This window comes from Erithacus rubecula (assembly GCF_903797595.1).
Source record: "Erithacus rubecula genome assembly, chromosome: 6".
NCBI lineage: Eukaryota > Metazoa > Chordata > Aves > Passeriformes > Muscicapidae > Erithacus > Erithacus rubecula.
The window spans coordinates 23,997,700-24,016,895 of record NC_136688.1 but is presented as its reverse complement, the minus strand read 5'-3'; the positions used below and the strand labels follow the sequence as shown (position 1 = coordinate 24,016,895).

The following is a 19,196-nucleotide window of genomic DNA, read 5'->3' as shown; positions in this document are numbered from 1 at the left end:
GAGCTTCAAAATAGAATAGAGTTTAATTTTCTGTCATGCTGATGAAATGGTTACATTCTTCAAATATATGCCAATCTAAATAATGAGCCAAATTAAATGAAGGAATATTTATTATAGCCAGAAGATTGGAGCTTGAAAGAAATACAAATATTTGTTGCCTGCTGTGCATGCACTTTCCCACCATGATGCAAGCAAGCTCTAAACCCTGATGTCCACAACTTATCAATTATCATTCTTCTGTGGGTGAAAATTAACCAGAGCTTAAAAAGCAAAACATTACAGATCTTAAACCTCTCCCCCTCACTGCCTCAAAGTCATCATAATTCAACATTTTCTTGGCTGAACCAGGAAAGCAAATTGGCAATTTCTACATGCTTTTCTTCACAAAGGCAGAATCTCAGCAAAATCTTTTATTATTCATTATGTTTTGGCATCTCCAGTTTGGTACTAGCATTTAATTCTACATCAAATCAAGGCAAAGTGTGAGGTGTTTACAGTGGTGACTTTCTCCAGTCATCTCCTTAGAGGGGGAGGATTTCTCTCTACAGACAAGGTACTTCACACTTAAAATGCTCTCCAAAGAGAACACCCCATGGTCTCTGCATTAGGCTTTCAGGCCTCATTTTTAAAAAAATATTTTGGTAACAGTTTATGGACAATTTTAATACCTGACTCAGGCCACAGCAAAGTTACAACAATAGGTGCTTAATTCCATTCCCTCTCCCTCTCTGCTGTTCCTGCCACTCTTTAGTTTAGTTTCTTTAGTTAAATGTGCTCCCTGACCTGGTTCATCTCACAGAGGAGTAGTGCAAATCTTTGAGTTGAGGTACTGTATGTCATACTGTACTATGACATCACTTATTCTGTGTCAAGTGGTGATTTCCAGGCTAAGCCCTGGTGCCTATATGAACTGTGTAAGTGATCTTGGCTTCAAAACATAAATAAATGTGTCTGAAGATTTTTCTGTATGCATGCTGGAATGCACATTAAGGTTGGGTAATAGCATTTGCCAGAACACAGGTTAAAGTTGCTACACAGCCATGTTCTAAATTTTGTTATGGACACAGTTTCTACCACTAGAAGTTATTGATGCTTACATAGTTTCAGCTCTGCTATTGTGTTTGGCCATGCAACAGCAGCAATAACAATACTAATAATATGAAGCACACAGTCTCAGATGGAAGCATCCCATGGGCAGAACATTTCTGTCCTTGATTCACCATGGAAATTACACCACTGTAGATGTGAGACTAAGAGGTCAAACTTCATGCTTGTTAAAGGTATCAGGCTATATGTATTTTTTTTCCTGGAGTTGGTGGCATCTTGACTTCTATCTGTGGCTAGCTGGACTCTTACTCTCATTCTGTGTTTTTCAAACCCCATCTGTTTTGTACTTACCTAGCAAATGTATAACTCATCACAAATCCAGGCAACTCCCACACTAAATCACTGTGGAATTCAACCAGCACAAAGTTCCCAGTGGAAGTAAAGTCTGCAACCTTCTCTGTCCCACAATAAGGGCCAACTGCAGGTGATGTAGGGCGGCTTCCATCATGTATGAGCAAGTAGTCATAAATGCATCTGTCACTATATTCCAGCTCAAAGGATAACATTTTCAGAGATATCTGGAGAAAATACAACCAAAGCACTTTGTTTCCAGGTTGCAGCCTTTTCTCTTACCCATTTTTAAACAATGACAAATACTCTAAATTCCATGTGTGCAGGCACCATTTTTTATTCTGTGTGTGTGCCACATCCTGATCCCATATGGCAATGCAAATTAGTAGCAAATTATTTGCTTAGTTCATCAGTATTTGGGTTGGAAGGAGAAGCAAGGGACAAGATTGATCTTCTACACTTCACATTCTTTCCTCTAGAGAAATATAAAAACAGCACCTGTGTGATGTTTCAGTTTTCTAGTGGGAGCTCTTACCTAGGGATTATTTTGAATAAAGCCTTATGGTACAGGCTAGATTTATAGAGTTCACTTGCACATGTGAAGGTTTTCCCTTACTGAGCACCTCAGATACCAAGATTCAGCATAAATTCTTAAAATGAATTTCTGCTTTCAGATTTTTACTCTGAGAATGTCTGCTGAAAAAGTGACATAACAGCTCTTATTCTTCAAGGGAAACAGAGGTTTCATCACAGAACAATGATGAAACCCACAAGTGAATTCATTTGTGCCTTACCTTGTATCCTGCTGGAGAAGTGATGATCCAGAAACATGCTCGGTTTTTGGGGTATTTATTGGGGTAGTTTGGGGAGGTGATGACTCCCTTTGAATCTCTGAAAGTGGCTCCACAATTCACTGAGGAGTAAAGGAGAAAACCAGATATATTAACAAGAGTGTTTTGTTAGTAGAAATGAGCTTGCTTACACCCTACTGTATTATTTCTTCAAGAAAAAAAAATGAGCTACCATGAAAATCTACTTCTGAAGTACTTTATTTCTTCACTTAGTATTTGTATCAGCAGCTGTACCGAATTAACTAAAAACATGTCTGATAACTAATCTTTGGAGGACAGGGAACAGCTGCATCTAAAGCTGTATCTGATTTTTCCAATTGACTGTTACTATATTAGCATAGTATTCTGGTGGCACTAGCTGCTCTTCAGACAAGAATCAGCTCAAGTATTCAAGATGCATTGTCAAGCTAGATCTAGTGCTTTCTAGAAATTACTCCATTGAATAAAGCAAAAAGAATAAAAATAACACTTTTCTAAGACTTCTTCAATTTATGCTCTTTGAATTTTCAGATGAAATGAGGCAACTTTCGGCTACAGCCTTCTTGCTGAAAACATGTCACAGCACAACAGAATTTGGTCTGGCAGTCCAGAATGCATTTGTATGTTTGCAAAAGAGACACCTCTCACGTGACTGCAGGAAGCACTGTGTTTCGTGTGCATAACAAAAGCTTTTAATTCAGAAAGTGTAAGGTACCCAAGGTCAGCACCTCTCCTGCTGCATAAAATCCCACAAAATCTTGAATAATGTCTTGCCCAGCTACTCGCCTTGCATCTCATTAGCTGAGGTCTCTTGTTGATTTTGCAGTCTTTGTGTTCTTTGGCTGCACTGCTCCTGTTAATTTCAGTAATTGCATTGTTCTTATTTAAAGATATTATTCTGGAGATATGAAGAAGCCTAACAGAGGCTCTCAGAAGAATGTGAGTGAGATCTCAGGATAACTAACATGACACCCATGCAACATCCCATTTCCTGTTTCCTGTGAACCTTCAGACACATCATTGCCTAACCTTCTGCATTTCCAGTTGCTATGGAAGTGTGAAGAACGACAGCACAAAGACCTGCTCTGTAGTGTATAGTAAAAGTTTTCAGTTCTTCTGTACAAACACTGCTAATACTGTTCTCCAAGCTTTGCAAAGGAGTGTTCATACCCCTGTTGTAGGAGGCTCTGAATCCCGTGGCTGTAATGCTCTCATCACTTGCAAACTCTACCAGCATTGTCGATCCAGATGCCACTAAGGAGGGCAGTGGACCCTTCCCACAGTACTTGTCCAGCAAGACAGGGGAGCTCTTGCTGTTCCCATTGTAAATTTTTATATAGTCAGAAGAACAGTCCAAGGAGCCTTGGAGATCAAAAGCCTCAAACTGCAGGAAAATCTGGATGGAAAAAAAAGCGCAAAAGTTGGGTTTAATGTTATGCACAGGGAAAGTCTCAAACCATCTACCTGAATATGAAGTGAACTTTCATACTCATTTTACTATCCATGTATTATTGAAACATTACTTTCTATATAAAAAGAGCACAGAATTTCACCTAGCTGTCCTATTACTGAGATCTCAGAAACTGATGTTTCATTACTGCTTGTCTTGAAAAGCTATCCAATCTGAACTGGATAAAAATTGAGTGAAATAATCCCTCTAATAGTCTTAATTCTCATGAAAATTATTGAGGCTTTCATTTACTGCATAACAGAAATGTTTTGATCCATAAAACTGACTCCCAGGTGTTACTCATGGTAACAAAATAATGCTGTGTAGCCTGGATACTGTCATTCAAACCTATTTTCTCCTAATAAAAATTACCTTGCTTCGACGGGTGCGGATCAACCACAGACAGTTGCTATTGTTCGGGTATGGGGATGGGTAATTGACAGAGGAGAACGAGCCTCTGGGTTTAGGCAACACAGAGCTGCAGCAATCTGAGGGGAAGAACCAAACAGCATTGAAGAGAATGAAAACTGCACAAAAATATTCCCATAATGCTTGACAAGTCTCTCCAAACATTTGCAGCAGTCAAGCTTGTATAAATTAATGGTAATGCTTACAATTGTACTGCTGTTCCTGGGGTAAAAGTTATTGAAAACCTGCAAGTGAAATTAAGGTAGTTAAGGTACTTACCTGTTTCAGCTGCTAATGTTCTTTAAAGGACAATTGGGCTTTGCTCACATATTTTAGTTTACTAAAAAAGGTCTGCATCTTTTGTGAAGTTCCTTAACTTCAGTCACAGAAGTACTTTCAATGACAGCAGTACATCAATTTCCATTAGCAACTGTGTGTATTCATAAATGTACAGAAAAATCAAGTTTGAAAACAAGATTTTGTCAAAACAAAGAGAGATAGTCACTGAGGGAAAACAGTGACAGACAGCACTGAAGTCAACCTACAGACTTAGTGACTGATATGCAAAGTCTGATATCATCTGACTTCTGTCTTTTCACATCTTCATTTTTTTTGCATTTTATGTAATTCCCCAAATTATAAAATGTGAATATATGACATCTGCTGATAGGAATTTATGATATTTTTCTCTTGCTTCCTACTTTTTCTGAGACAACCAGACTTTTTATGGGTTTTTTTAGTCCCTGAGTTTTTATCTCTTTTAAAAATTTAATCCCTTTCTTTCAAAACATACAGATCTAATTATGAAATTACATAGTAATGGTATTGAAGTGTGATTCATTCCCAGCCCCACTGTCAAGAATAAATATTACTAAATACTTGTTATCAGTATCTTTGAGACACATACATTATAAAGTTGTCTTATCTGCAGTTGTGAATTTGGAGGAACTACTCACAGCAATGATTTCTGTACCTAACAATCCAACTGAAAGAATGCTGATTCCTTCTAAATTCTGATTATTTAACTAAGTTCTAACACAAAAGTGGGATTTAGTACACTAACATTTAGTTCTTGTTAATGCTTTGTGCTATTTTGGTGGAAACTAATTGAATAACATCTCAGAAAAGTCAAATACCATATAAATCAATTAGCCTTTGTCCTGGGAGTTAAAGCAAAACCTGTGCATTGCAGGAGCATGATGTTATAACTATTTTGTGCATCCTGGCTGAAGTTCCTGTTTACAGAGGAATGCTAGGTATTTCTAGACCTTAAGATACCACAGGGATGAGTTAACAAATAGATGTGGCAAGAAAGTAGATATCTATACAAAATGTCTGTGCTTTTCTCCTCAAAGGTGTTCTGCTCAGGCTGAATGGCACCCATGCTTACAGCCCTGCAGTCATTTTGTAATTAAGAGAAATCACAAATCTGATGGCATTACTGATGCACATAACTCTAAGCTATACTCATGGCTGAGGAGAGCTTACATGCTTTGCAACCTTCAGAGCTTTCCTAAGATGAGAATTTGACAGAGGCAACAACCATGAGTTTTCTGATGGATTTTGCTTATCTCAAAGAGCAGGGATTAGGCAAGGATAACTCAAAATGAGAGTGAATTATTGCAAGTAACTTTTTTTTCCAAGAAGGCAGCAGTTTGGCACAGGACAGTTCTGTTTCCTGTTGTAGGGTGAGAGAGATGTAGTGAAGGGACTCTGGGCTGCTTTCCTTTGGGGGATGTCTGTCAGTGCCTGCAGACATCAGCTGTATTCACATGCCTTCTATCTACAGCACTTACTGCACTTGTAAAGCTTGTTGATTTTAGCTACATCCAAGTTACTCAGTCCTTCTCTCTGCCCAATAGGTATAGAGGGATCAGGAACTGGTACAATAGTTGGTTTTCCTGGAGTGTTGGAGAAATCATACCTGTAGAAATAAGGAAATCACATTTTTAGATTGCTTTTCGTAGACAGGGAAGTTCTCTAACTGCAGAATCATTTTTCATGTACCACGTAAACATAATTATAATGGAAATGGACAAGAAATTTCTCAGAGACCTGGTAGCCTTCCCTGAAGAAGACCAGCATGGCACATATTTGGTGTTCAGCAGGTGAAAGCAAGCAAGCAGAAAAAGCTGCTCTTTTTTGAGTGAAAAGGCCTTTCACCAATGTCCAGCAAAATGGACCAAATCCCACCTTCTTATTTCCTGAGGCAGAGGAGCAGAAATGGTTCTGTCTCAGTTACTGATTGCCTATTTGCTATCTGCAATTTCCTGCCTTCTGCTAGTCCAGTTTTATTTCATGGTTTTGTTTCAAAATTGTTATTTGCTTGTGGAAATAGAGGAGAAGGTACATGATACAAGCTTGCACATTATGGATTAAAATGCAGTCTTAGGCAGTGTTCCCAGATTAACATAAAGCAGTATACAACATCTCAATGATAAAAAAAAATTCCATTTTTCTTGCCTCTATATTTGAATGTTGTTGTCTGTGATCAGCTGTTACTATGTTTACAAAGTAATTTAAACTTCAGAACTGCTTTAGATCAGTGATTCAGTAGAGATGGACTTTGGGCCACAGCCATGTCAAAGGCCTTTAGCAAGAGGCAAGAGTACATTGGAAGAAAATGTTGTCCTATGTTTTGTTTCTGTCCATACCAAATCTCATTTTCCAGGAATCCTGCTGACAAAGGAAATATGCTGATCCTTAATTATGTCCATGCACTCAATTTTAATTGAACAGCAAAAGTCAATTCCTGAACAGAGCAACAACTTTTTCCTAGATCTGAGCAGAAGACCTGAAAGCTGTTTGTTGCTTTGGAAGGATATCTCAGCAAATGACTTACGCGCCATAGTGCATCACTGAAGAGTAGTCATAGGGAAGGCCCAGGTTTTTGGAATTCATTTTTCCAAAGTTCCCTTGTTCCCCTGTAAGGTAGGGAAGCAATATTTCAGTCAGAACAATTATCACTAATAGTACACTGCCTGCTGTCATAATGCAGAGAGAAACATGGGATACTAATATGTGTTCTGATGAGATCTTGGATCTGTCAAAACCACCGGAGATTTTAGTAGACTTGAATATAAAGTTAATCAACTAAGTTTTTATATAATCACTGAATACTTCCTACTCTTCAAGCGAAAGTATTCCTCTGTCCATCCTCATTAGGGTGTCTCCAAATACATTTCAGTGCATTATCTTGAATACTATAAGCATCCAACCTATGTCCCCAAAGCTGCCTGTATACCTTGAGAGGGAAATCTGACTGACCACCTAGATAAAAAATTCAGAGCTATGCATGGGTGATGTCTTGCTGAGTCCTTCTACCACAGGATTATAATGCCACAAAAGAAAGAAATACATTTTCCCTGTTACTTGCCCCAGAGCCCATGCTACCAGACATGTTCTGGCTTTGTCTCTGGTCAAACCCATCAGCAGTGACTAGAGTGAAGTGATATGACTCACATGAAGCAGAAAAACAAATTCTGTCAGAACAGCTGCTTAGCATCTCATCACTTTTCATCAATTTAGCCTTAAAAAGCTAATATGACATAAGAAGGTGATACAGGGCTGGGGCCCAGGGACAGAGACTGGATTTCATGACCTAGCTTTGTTTCTCCAAGTTAGACACTGAAGCTATTTCTCAGGGCTTCCAGGATAGTAAGAGGAGAGGGAAAGAAAGAGAGATGCAGTTGGAGGGAGTTTCATGAGAAGAAAGCACTTCTTTTTCTCACTGACTGGAGATCATGATTATAAATTACATGCTGGGTCTCTTCTCCATGGTGAGACAGGCAAATAAGCACTGTCAGAGCAGGGAGAGAATGCAGCCAGCTTGGCATTAAGACTAAACCCCTAGCCACTGAGCACTCCTTTCAAGTTCTGTACCTTCATTATTGTAACTACAAATGTGGTTTGTAAGGCACAGACCATCTGGACAAGAGTTCAGAGTTGGACATCCTTGAGATCTACACAACTCAGCTGGCAGGCTTGCAACTTAGCCAGTAATGTCCTTCAGCTTTGGTCCTGGGCTGAGGGCTAACAGATGCAAAAAGAAGATTTAAAATCCCAATTAATAGAAAATTTGGGGATAAACATGAATTTGGAGCTTTTCATAGGTGTGAAACTCAGTTAAGGCTTTAACTGTTTCTCAACAGTATTGGCCTTCCTGACTCTGTTTTAATCTCAGCCCCTCTTATCTGCCATACTGACTTCAGAAAGAATTATCAGCAAGCGTGCAGCTTTTTCTGAGGTGATGAACAGAGAACACAGTTCAAACGTGGTGAAACATTGAAGCATATGGCTACTGTTTGGCACAGAAGTGCTTTGTTGAATTAGTTTGCTAAATAAAGAAAAAGTGACAGCATCCTGGCTGGACTGAGGTGCTGCCAGCAAACTACTACCTATCTCATCTCATGCCAAAGAGATCTGGCTGTCTAGACCTGCACGTTTGGGGACCTACCCCACCTTTTCCACTTTCAAAAAAAGAAAAAAACAAAAACCTGCCTCTGCCAGAATGTAAGTGCAATGACTCAGAAGAGCTGAAAAGGAAACTATGGCTGAAGACTCTGAATACGTTTTTTTTTTCCCCCAAAAAAGTGTAGGAAAAACAAGCTGAGTTTCAAGTAGCTATGTGGACAGCAACCAATCAAATGCATTTTGTAAGAACAAAGAAGCAGGATGGCTTCCAAAGTAAATCGCTGGATAAAAACAAAACCCACAAAACATTCACAATATGAAAGTCCTGGAGGAGGAAAACAGGTTATGTGAGAGAGCTGGGATGCTGGAAAAGGTCTTGAGGTCTAGTTCTACACCACCAAAGTCAGCAGGAGCTCTGCCATCAGCACTGTTAACAGCAGCATGTTTTTACACTACCGTCCTCATGAACATAGCTCTTTCTCCATTTCCTTTTCCCTGCATATCTTTGCATTTTTTTCTTCTACAGTGCTTGAGCTGCACGCTCTGCATTCCAACTCCCTTGCCACACGAATCATCTCATGCTCCACCCATGGCAAATACTCAAAACACCAATGATATACCTTATCTCCTTTGGCATAGCCTTGTCCTCTTTACCTCTTCCCCTCATTTATCATTTCATGATACTGTGCCTGAATCAGAGCTTGATTACATCTGTATCCTTCAGGAATTATGACATCTGAACCTGTGGAGTTCCCTTTGCAATAACAGTGTAAGATTATATGTGTTTAGTGTATATAACTTCATGTTTTCAACTTCTCTTTCCTAGCACATCCTTTGCTGACATTTCAAACATGGCACACCCTTGTTGTACAATGGCAAGCAACTCACAGCAAAATTACACCTTAACACTAGAGCTGAAACCTCAATAAAGAATAACACAAATGGAATTTACTTAGGATATCATGGGAATAGCTGAAGAATGTTTGGAGAACAGTGTGTTAGGAATTTGCAATAAAAACAATCAAGTTACATCTGGAGAAAAAGATGGATATATTTTTAGCTGTGCATGATATTAAGTAGTTGAGTATCATATTTGTTGAAGAGACTTAACAGAATTTGGTATTCAATTGTCCAGCCTCATTTACTATTATTTTCTATAATGAACTAAATAGGCCATTGTATTTTTACAATTACTATGGATTACTCCTCAGCTCTCTAACAGCTGTCAGACAAGTGACTCCCTGTATACTTTTTCTGGTATTTTCCTTCTATGTATCACTTTCTCACTTTCCCTTGGATCTCTTGCCATTCTCTCTACCTTTTCCTCCCCAGAGCCTGGAGCTCTTGTATATAATGAGTCCATGTTCCCAACACACAGATCATGGGCACATGCTCAAACCATTAATTCTGTGTTCTTTTCCATAAATAATATCCACTTGTTTTTCCTCTACAGAATTACCACTCCTGATTGCTCCCCATGGCTCCTTCTTTTGATGTGTTTATGATCCTGTCCACAAGGAAGAAATAATGACAGTCTTTCCCAGAATTTTGCAAATGCTAATGGCTGCATGTGTTTCCAGTGCCTCCACATTGAGCCCCTTGTTCATACACATTTTAGGATATGAGCATTTTACTCACTGCCAAGATTCCTAGTGCTGCCCTCCCCTATTTCCATGGCTTTCCCAGAATAGAATTGTTGTGTGATTCCCCGACATGATCTTGAATGTCACACTTTACCCCTCTCAGTTAAGGGTCCCATAGTCTTGCCTCTTGGCCAAGTCTTTGCAACAACATTTTGTACTCCTGATGATGCTGGTATTTTGGGGTCTGGGCTCAAGATGGCAATCAAAATAAAAACATAGAGCTACTTTTAGGCTGCATCTTTCATACTGCTGTAAGTGTAGCCACAGAAATTCCCTTAGTACAAACACTGAACAAGAAATTCCATCACAATGAATGTGCTGCTGCTACTGCAATTCAGCCAACATTAATCATGGTTCTTATTTGCATTGTTGTTCACAGGAGAACCATTCTCCTTTAACTGTAAGTATATATTTTCTCTGAAGATTTAGTGGACATACCTGCCACTATGTGTTCCCACATAATCTTGACAAACCTGTCCCGATCACTCCGTGCCTGTTCATGGATGAAACCCAGCGCGTGGTTCATTTCATGCTGAATTGCTCCTTTATCCATGCAGCCATTTTTCACCAGGCCTACTGCTTGACGTCCTCCAATCTTTCCAAAGTAAGACCAGCAGCTAAGAATAAGCAATCAATAACCAAAAGGATCACATTCAGCAAATACAAATATATAGATGTATTGATTGTGTCACCAGGGTTCTCTAGATATATAGCCACAGCAGGGGGACATGCAGTCACTGGCATGAGATATCTTGACTTCTGAAAGCTGCCCAATGACATAATGGGAGGGAAATAAAGCCTTTGTGATGAGGATAGCAAATTTTAAACCAGTAAATTTTTTGTATCAAAGGCAAAACAGTATAAAGTGTTAAGCAAAGAACCTGAAACAATTATACTTATTTAAATTTTTACAATTAAGGAAAGTTTCTTCTTTGGACTTACAGACCATTATCTTGAAATCCACACACACATTTATTCCTGCAGCCTATTAACTGATGTAACTACCAGTATATCTAAAGAAAAATGAAAAATTGCACCTTCTCTCTAAAATTTTACTGCTAGGATGAGAAAAAAAACCCCAAAAAACAATTACTTAAATCCAAAACAAATTAGAGAAGAATCTGAAAGGCTTTTGAGTACTGCCACTCTCAGGAGATGGGGAGCTTACCTCTGCCCTCGTTCAACATAAACGTAGTCTGTTTCTGTAGTGCGATTTACAAATTGCACACAGGTCAGTGTGGAGATCTCTTGCAATGCATCAACAATCCAAGACCTCTCAGTTATTGCTAGAAAGACAAGGGGGGCCAGGAGAAATCTTTCTTGGTTAATCAAAAACCAAGGTGCATAGATGGGCTGCATTCCTTCCAAACTTCACAGCACTCATGAGCTCTTTATTATACAAGTATAGTGGAAAAAGGGCACCAAATGTTCAGAGATCATCAAACTAATTGGACTTTTATAGGGAAGTATAACAATTACAACTATTACAAATATGCATATTATTTAGGAGACAGCTGATAGAAAGCAAAAGATTGGCATTGTTCTTTCCATTAGACAAAACAGAAGAAACGAGGCAGTTTCAGATACAAATAGTTGGATTAAAGTATCCCAAGTGAGTCAGCTGATTGTAGCTAAGCACCAAAACCTAATTTGTTTATCAGAAAGAGCAAATGCTTGCCACAGCCCTCCTGGAATCACTTGAGACAGCCAAGACTCTGAAGATCACAGTGTTTCTATTCAGGTACCAAATAAGGATCAGTGTTTATCTACTTTGGAACATTTTGGCTTATTTGGCTTCCTCCGTTATGAATCATCTGCAACTGATGTGTATCTCAATTTCCTAATATTTAAATTTCTGAGAGAGAGGGATAGAATATCCACAAGAATATATGCTGCAGTTCTGGAGGCACATGGGCAGAGAAGGAGCCTAGATAACACAGATATTGAGCTTTCCTCAGTTCCTTTCCCCAAAGAACAGGAATCAGGCTCAGGCTATATTTTACTTCCATGCCATTTTCTCACAAGGTAAGATCTTTGAAGAAAGGTCTGTATGGAATTCACTCCCACAGCCAGTTTGCACAGGACAGAGCTATAGACTGACTACAGGGAGTCAACAAAGTAAAAAATATCTCCAAGGACTTTTCCTCTATTTGCCTCTTACAGGGGTTCTAGTGTGGGAATATTTCTAAGAGAGATTTGAAAGAAAATTATAGAGTTCAAAAACATGTTCCTAGTGGTAATTTTGACAAAAATACATTCATAATGTGAACAAATTATGCGTCTTCTAATGTACTTGCTAAATATCCAAGTACATTGTAGCCAACAGGAGCAAGCTAAGATTTGAAATTACAATAAATTACCTGACTATTGGCCCAAGTAACCACATATTTTAGTGTGATCTATTTGGAATCTTAGCCAAACTTCCTTGAGGCTAACAGGATAGAAAAAGAGATGTGTCAATAAATTCTCACTTGTGCAAAGGTTGCTTTTAGTGCATGCCAGAGAAACATAAAATAACAGGGAGTGCAGGGACTGGAAAATCAAGGCTAACTTTAGAGCATCCATTTGCATACACTCACAGAAATCAGAAGAGATGTTAACTGGAACCTTGACCAGTCCATCTTGTGACTTGGGCCATAAACAACTCTCACAGTTAATTGCACTGCGTCGCCCTCTTCTCAAGAGGATGTCTCCTTCATACACAGCTATTTCTCTCCCTGGCAGGTAGAAAATAAAAACATACAAGGCACTGAGAAGGCAAATACGTGTGCAGAAAGGGAGATGAGGAGGCACACACTAACCAAGATTCTGCATCTTCAGAAATTTGTTTCACTGAAGTTCATTTCCTAATAATGTGAGGAAGGATTACTATGCTAAGACTGGTTAGGTCTGCCTTGCTTCCTGAATAGAAAAGTTTAGTATTAATATAAATATCATAGTGCAGCTGTAATCAAAGTTGTAACTAAATAAACTTAAGCTTAAGAGGCTTTGATAGCTTTCAGAGGGGAATGCTAAGTGTTCTAAGTCATTGTTCTCTTCATTAGAGCTTGTGGAATTAAAGAAAAAATCACAACTGACCACTGTAAAAATAGGATTAATAATACAAAAGAAATTACTATTTTTATTATGCATATTGAATGTATGCAAGCTATTAATTTCCAGTTTAATGTGAATTTGACATAAGACATTGTGATGTGCTCCTCAGTTCTGACTCCAAAATACTGGGAATACATTTCTCACAGACAAAAGCTATCTGTTTTTAGGCAAAAAATTACAGAAGTCTTGGGTATAGCAGACTTCAGGGAAGTATCATATATCACATAACAAAGAAAAAAAAGTGAAAAATATTCTGATTTGCTAGGGCTACATATGGAAAAGAACATTTCATGTTGGAATTGTTCAATAATTCTTCCTAATTTTTTATTGCAGCAACATAAAAAATAACACTGAATAAGACTTTAAAACACATTTGAATTCTGTGAATTGCCTTCCACTGATGGTGGGAAAAAAAACCCAAACATTTTCAAAGAGAAAAACATATCAAATAATGATATTGAGGTATACAGATGCAGCTTTTCCAAAACCTGTAGTTATTTATATAATAATTACAATCAAACTCACCTAAGTCATTCTTTCTTGTAGCTATCTGGAAAAAAGAAAGTGCATATATTTTAGTACATGCTCATCTCCATAGCAGAAAACTTCTATTAAGTAGAATCACAGCAGTAAGAGTTTCTAATTAATGTTAAGATAGAGCAACTCAGCAAGAGAAATGTAAATTCTCAACATCTCAGAGCAGGGACACACCTGGACGGGTTTACTTAGTGCAAAGCTACAGAGAAATGCTAAATGAGTTGGCAGAAAAAAGTACTTCATCTTCCAATTTCCAAGATGATCTTCTCTGCTCTGCAGCTTAGTTCTCAAAATTGTGGTTAGTTTACTTGGGGCAAGTTTTATGGGAAAGCTGCTGCTGTTGTTAACAAGCGTAACAAAATTAGATAACAAGAAGTATTTTCACAAAACAAACAAGCTACAGGACCTCTCAAGAGAATTTCCAGGCTCTCATTTCTTATTTATCTTTTGAAAACAGAGGAAGTGGAGCAATAGGAAAGAAAATTTAGTAACCTTAAAGTGACTCATCTTTCATTCTAAGAAGAAGCCATGAGCTGCTGCAGGTCCCCTCACTACTGACCAAGGGATAGGATATCCGGCAGCAGTTTGTTTACAGCAAAACTCCATCTCAAGGAACTCTGATCCATCCACACTGGCTACCTGTAATAGTAACTCCTGCTTGCTGCAGGAGACACCCTGCTCTGCAGAGCCCATCTATCTGCCTGTCCCCTCTGTGCACAGCTCCCAGCCAAGCATTTCTGGCCAGGAGCACTAAAAATCCATTGGAGTCACAGATGAATCTGATTGTTGACAGAAATTGTTTTTCCGACATGGTATATTGTTATATAATCATAGTTGACAGAAATTGTGTGTCTTTCTGCAGCCTGCAAATATAAAACCACTAGGTGACAGAGTTTTGGCTTCCCAGCTTTTGGGAAGCCCTCCTTCCTTTGATGTCCATGAATAGAAACAAGACTAGAAAAGCAGGCTGAATCCTAGAAAACTCACACTGTAAGAGTAAGCCAAAGAATAAGAATATTCATGCTAAAGCCACATAAACTTCACCATAGGCAGGCAGATCCTGTTTTCTTCTCTCAGCTTCAGCCCCTGCATAAATACTGAGGAGCTATAGAAAATTGAGAAATGTATAGAAAATCTTTACAGTAATGATTTACTGTATCAGATCTTTCAGAAACAAGCAAGAAAACCTTTGACATTTCCTGCAAAGACAATATTTTGAGTAACCTATATGGTTCATAGAAAATCAAGATGGCAAGTGCCCTTCCAGAGAGATGGGCTGGTCCTTTGTTTTTAAGGAATATTTTGCTAGGAAAATTTTAGCTGATATTATGTAAAGCTTTGCTACCAATATTTTCATTTTATCTATTTGCTCTTCAACTTTCTAAAACATTCCACAGTCACATTTATCTGCATTTATCATTTCCATGTAGAAAAATAATGAGGTGTAGATATAAAGGACCCTTTTTACTTTAGCTGATCAGAGGATGAAGTTCAGAAGTCCTCATTAGTTTGTTATATATTGTTAACCAGAGCTCCTCCAGTACAGTTCCAAGCAACCTCTGTCTATTCAAGATCAGTCTCAAAAGAGAGACAGAAGGAGTCACAGGAGCATACTTCTGCTGCTACACATCACAAAATGACAGAGGAGAGAACAGAAGTTGTTAGGCGATAGAAGCAAGAGAACAAGACCAGATCACTGTGGAGAGCCTGCAGCTGGGTCACTCCAGGTGTGCAGCAAGCAGAGATGGGAGGGCCCTTTGAAGTTCTGCCATATGGTTTTACATATTCATTCCATGGGAAAAAAAACCCCCTCAAATCAAGAGATTAATCCCATGGTTTAATTAGTTTTCCTGACTGCCAGAAACAACTGGGTATTTTTCAAGGCTAATTTATAGACCAAAGTCTTGTATCACTGATAACACATTATCAGGAGTTGTCTCATAGATGCAAATTTCCTTTTTGATGCTTCTTGTCTACATTATGTGTTTTGATATTCTACCAGAATAATGTTCAGCTCTTGGTTTCATTATCTACCCAAATAATTTGACTGCACAACTGTAATTTACTTTACTTTTCCCATGTGTTTTCTTACACTGCATTTGACAGTTCTCATTCTTAGCTACACTGTCCTTGATCTGCCACATTTTATCACTGCTATTTGTTAGAAATTTTAATACTATATTTATCAAATTTTTGGGGATGCTTACTTAGTTTTCACTTTTATTCCATGACAGAGAATGAGCACTTTTTTCACCATGCAATCCAAATCAATCCTGGCAAAATGTTAAACGACAAAGTTAGAAAAAACAAAGACCTATAGGTGTTTAAGTAGAGGGTTTTTATGTAGTTCTGTATCAGTAACAGGTATCACCACAAGCATTAAGGATAGTATGTCCTGTGTTTTTTCCATAATGAGAAAGTACAGAGGCATTTTCCCTGGCTAAATCCTTTGAGTGAATGAACCTATGAAGGGTTCCCTTTTCGTGAAGGGAAACAAAATTCAGGAGGGTGAATGGCCATGTGATTGTCTAAACATCCAGTGGAATATCACATTAAAGCTCAGTTCCTCAGCTATTAACTCAAAGGTTAAGCAGGCAATTTCTAGTGGACAAACAGTTGGCATAACTCAACTGTGTGTTCACCTTCAGAAGCTTATTACTTTTGAGGAGGAATCACAGATATTTCTACATGTTTAAAGAGGCCAGCTGTTCTTACTTCATTAAAAATCCTAATTTTTAAAGTAACAGTTACAGAAAGCATTGCACTTACTACATGACAATTCTTTTTAAGGCTGCTTTGAGCAACTCTGCAATTAGGGAGAAGTCAGATTCTGCCAGAAGAGCATTTTAAAATAACTGTAGCCATTAAATGAAGCTATTATACTACACTGTAACAGGCTGAAAAGAGTTAAGCAATAAAAATATACAGAAAACTTATTTGTGTTCAAAATAATGATATTTAAGAGTTAACTGTTTACAGATATTGTGTCTTTCAGGATGCTAGGATTAGTGAAAGCATGCAATTCATGCCTCATTAACTGATTGAGAGAAGAAAATGAACTTTCCTGCTTTTGAGTTGTCAGTCGGTTAATCAGTTTAGAATAATTAAATCATTGACCTTGATCAAATGCAAAAGTATTTTGGCTTTTACAGAAAAAGGTCAAAATCACAAAAATAAGATTTAAATCTGGCCTCTGGTCCTTACTTTGTCCCAGTTACCAGGCAGCAAAAGCAACCATTCATAGAAAATATTTTGAGCAAAGCATACACTAATAAACAAAAATCTTTGAATGCTAGTTTTAATATAATTAGTCAATTGAGGTGTACGTTGCAGCATTCTATTCCAATGCATATATTGACATATTTCCACATCTTAGGTATGTTTTTAATTAAATGAAAGATTTATTCTTTAAAAGAAAAAAGCCACTAGTGTCAATACTTTAATAAGTGTGTAGACTGTTCCTCCCAGACCTCCCAGAGCAGTGTGATCTCTGCTATTTTACCACCACTTACCTTTTACCTTTCCAGTGTCAGAGTCATACCATAATGTTAGAAAGGAAAGGTGCAAGTTGAAAGAATTTGCACTGGAGATAAGTCCAGGAGCCAGTGAGCCTTAACCCCAGATGATGCCCAGTGACAAGAACCAGCTGAAGCATTTACAGCACAGTCGGTTTTCTCTGATTTGCAGTAGCTGTAGGCTGAAGAGAACTTTACTATAGCTTTTGAACTTGATGCATGGGGAAAGCTGGGGTCCTGGAGACAAGCTACAAAGGTTGTTTTCAGTATTTGAGTATCTACATACCCAAGGACTGAGTCAGATGGGACTGGCTGGTCTACAGCTTCCCTAGTTCTGTAAAACCTGGTCTGAAACCAGTCTCCAGCTGCAAACATCACGCTTAAAGCACTGTCTTATGTTCAGACACATAACAGAAGTCCTGATTTAATGCTGCTCTCTAGTGGTTTGCCGTTTGTGCAAGTGGGACACATTTCTAGAAACAGTCAGGAATGCCCCATCACCACTCATAGTCTGTTTGCTCCTTTGATCCCTGTCTCAGTAGGGACCACTAACTGCTTCCTGCAGAAAATGCTTACAGGCATGAAGAATCTGTCCTGTAAGCTGTGCTGAGAAGTGATGCATCAGTTTTAGCCTGAACCATCTCAAAACCTTGGTTTAGTTTTTGCAGTTTGTGACTACAGTACATACCTCCTTTAGATACTTACAGATTATACATACAAATGCCACAATGTGTTTCTGAGGTGCTTTGATGGATCATTAGGAAAATGAGCCGTTTAACTGCATGATTTTCTCTAAAAGAGAGAAATTAAATCTCAAGATTTGTTTTATTGATGAGTCCTCCTAGAAGCTTTTACTGCAGAACCCACATAATCCTAATCTATTCTAGCTCCACTTCAACTACATAGCACAGATCATTATCCCTTTCCTGATTTGCCTTGAAAGAGAACCAAGACAAATGAGCCAGAAGGGAACAGCCAGAAAAGGGCTATTCTATAAGGTGGACTCCCTAGGAGCTGTGGCTGCAGGAGACTCTCAGTATCTCAGCACAGCCTGTTTGATGTGAATTGCATCCAGAAGCTGAAGGCAGAGACAAGACTAAAGACAAGGACACAACATAGCCCTAAGGTCCAGGAAGGAGACCAAGACTAGGCCAAAGATATGATGTAGAGGAAATGCAATCATTCATCCTGGATCCTTTTTAAAGTTTAATTGCACTGTCCTGTAGCTCTGGCACTGTGGTGATTTAAGCAGCCATTTTAAAGTTTTTATTCTTTTAGTTGCTCCTTTTGTCTAACTTTTTTGCTTTTTGGGAATCTTTTTAAAGGTTCGTATAACAAGTGTGCATTTTTCAGGTCTTTCTCTCCAACCAGAATTTGGACTTTATAAATAAACACAGAAACATATATACATGTACATGCATTTCCACAGAAGTTTTCAGGGCAAGAAATAAAAATTATTTTATACACAAGAGATTAATTTCAAATGAAATTTCTTACTAGGTTAGCACTGAGCACCTGGGAGAAAGCAAACATTTATTTCATAGATCTGCCAGGTTGCTACTTCAAAAATCCATTATGTTCAGTTTCTCTGTGTGTTTGTAGGGACAGCATGTATTTTGCAACTACACTGCTAGGCTAAAAAAGTAAAAAAAAAGTACAAGCAGATAATAATGTTCAGAACTTTCTTAGCATGTCTCATTCAAATTATTATGAAACTATATGAAAACATTACACTGAAAAATGGAGTGAGTAGCTGCATTTCATCAGTAAAGAAATTCAGATGCTGACTCCTGGAAAAGCATATCCAGGATCTCTCAGCAGCAGAATGAGAAATGAGCCCCTTGTCCTCACTCTCTGCAGATTGCTACACATTCCTGACAAGCCTCCAGTTTTCAAGCATTCTCTT

General features: G+C 38.3%; 1 protein-coding gene across 2 annotated transcripts; it reads right to left on the bottom strand.

The window, feature by feature from the left end:
* On the bottom strand, positions 1–14,105 carry LOC306803340 (embryonic protein UVS.2-like). 2 transcript variants are annotated; one of them, XM_079308671.1, is made up of 11 exons: positions 13,950–14,105; positions 13,764–13,788; positions 12,722–12,859; positions 11,311–11,428; positions 10,581–10,759; positions 6,929–7,010; positions 5,883–6,010; positions 4,051–4,166; positions 3,399–3,624; positions 2,193–2,311; positions 1–1,625 (listed from the first exon to the last, which is right to left on the bottom strand). In XM_079308671.1, the coding sequence occupies exons 1-11, from the start codon at positions 14,016–14,018 to the stop codon at positions 1,395–1,397; spliced, it is 1,431 nt and encodes a 476-aa protein (XP_079164797.1). In that variant the 5' UTR covers positions 14,019–14,105; the 3' UTR covers positions 1–1,394. The 2 variants fall into 2 exon arrangements, with proteins under 2 accessions (XP_079164797.1, XP_079164798.1); XM_079308672.1 differs by having other exon boundaries at positions 1,486–1,648.
* Between the last annotated feature and the right edge of the window lie 5,091 nt (positions 14,106–19,196).

Bases quoted from the DNA above. Each gene is read 5' to 3' on its own strand.
- LOC306803340 (XM_079308671.1), bottom strand. From the start codon at position 14,018: ATGAAGTACTTTTTTCTGCCAACTCATTTAGCATTTCTCTGTAGCTTT. The intron at 3,625-4,050 runs GTAATTTTTATT...TTTTCCATCCAG, and splicing joins TCCGCACCCGTCGAAGCAAG to ATTTTCCTGCAGTTTGAGGC. The intron at 2,312-3,398 runs GTATGAACACTC...TTTACTCCTCAG, and splicing joins CAGAGCCTCCTACAACAGGG to TGAATTGTGGAGCCACTTTC.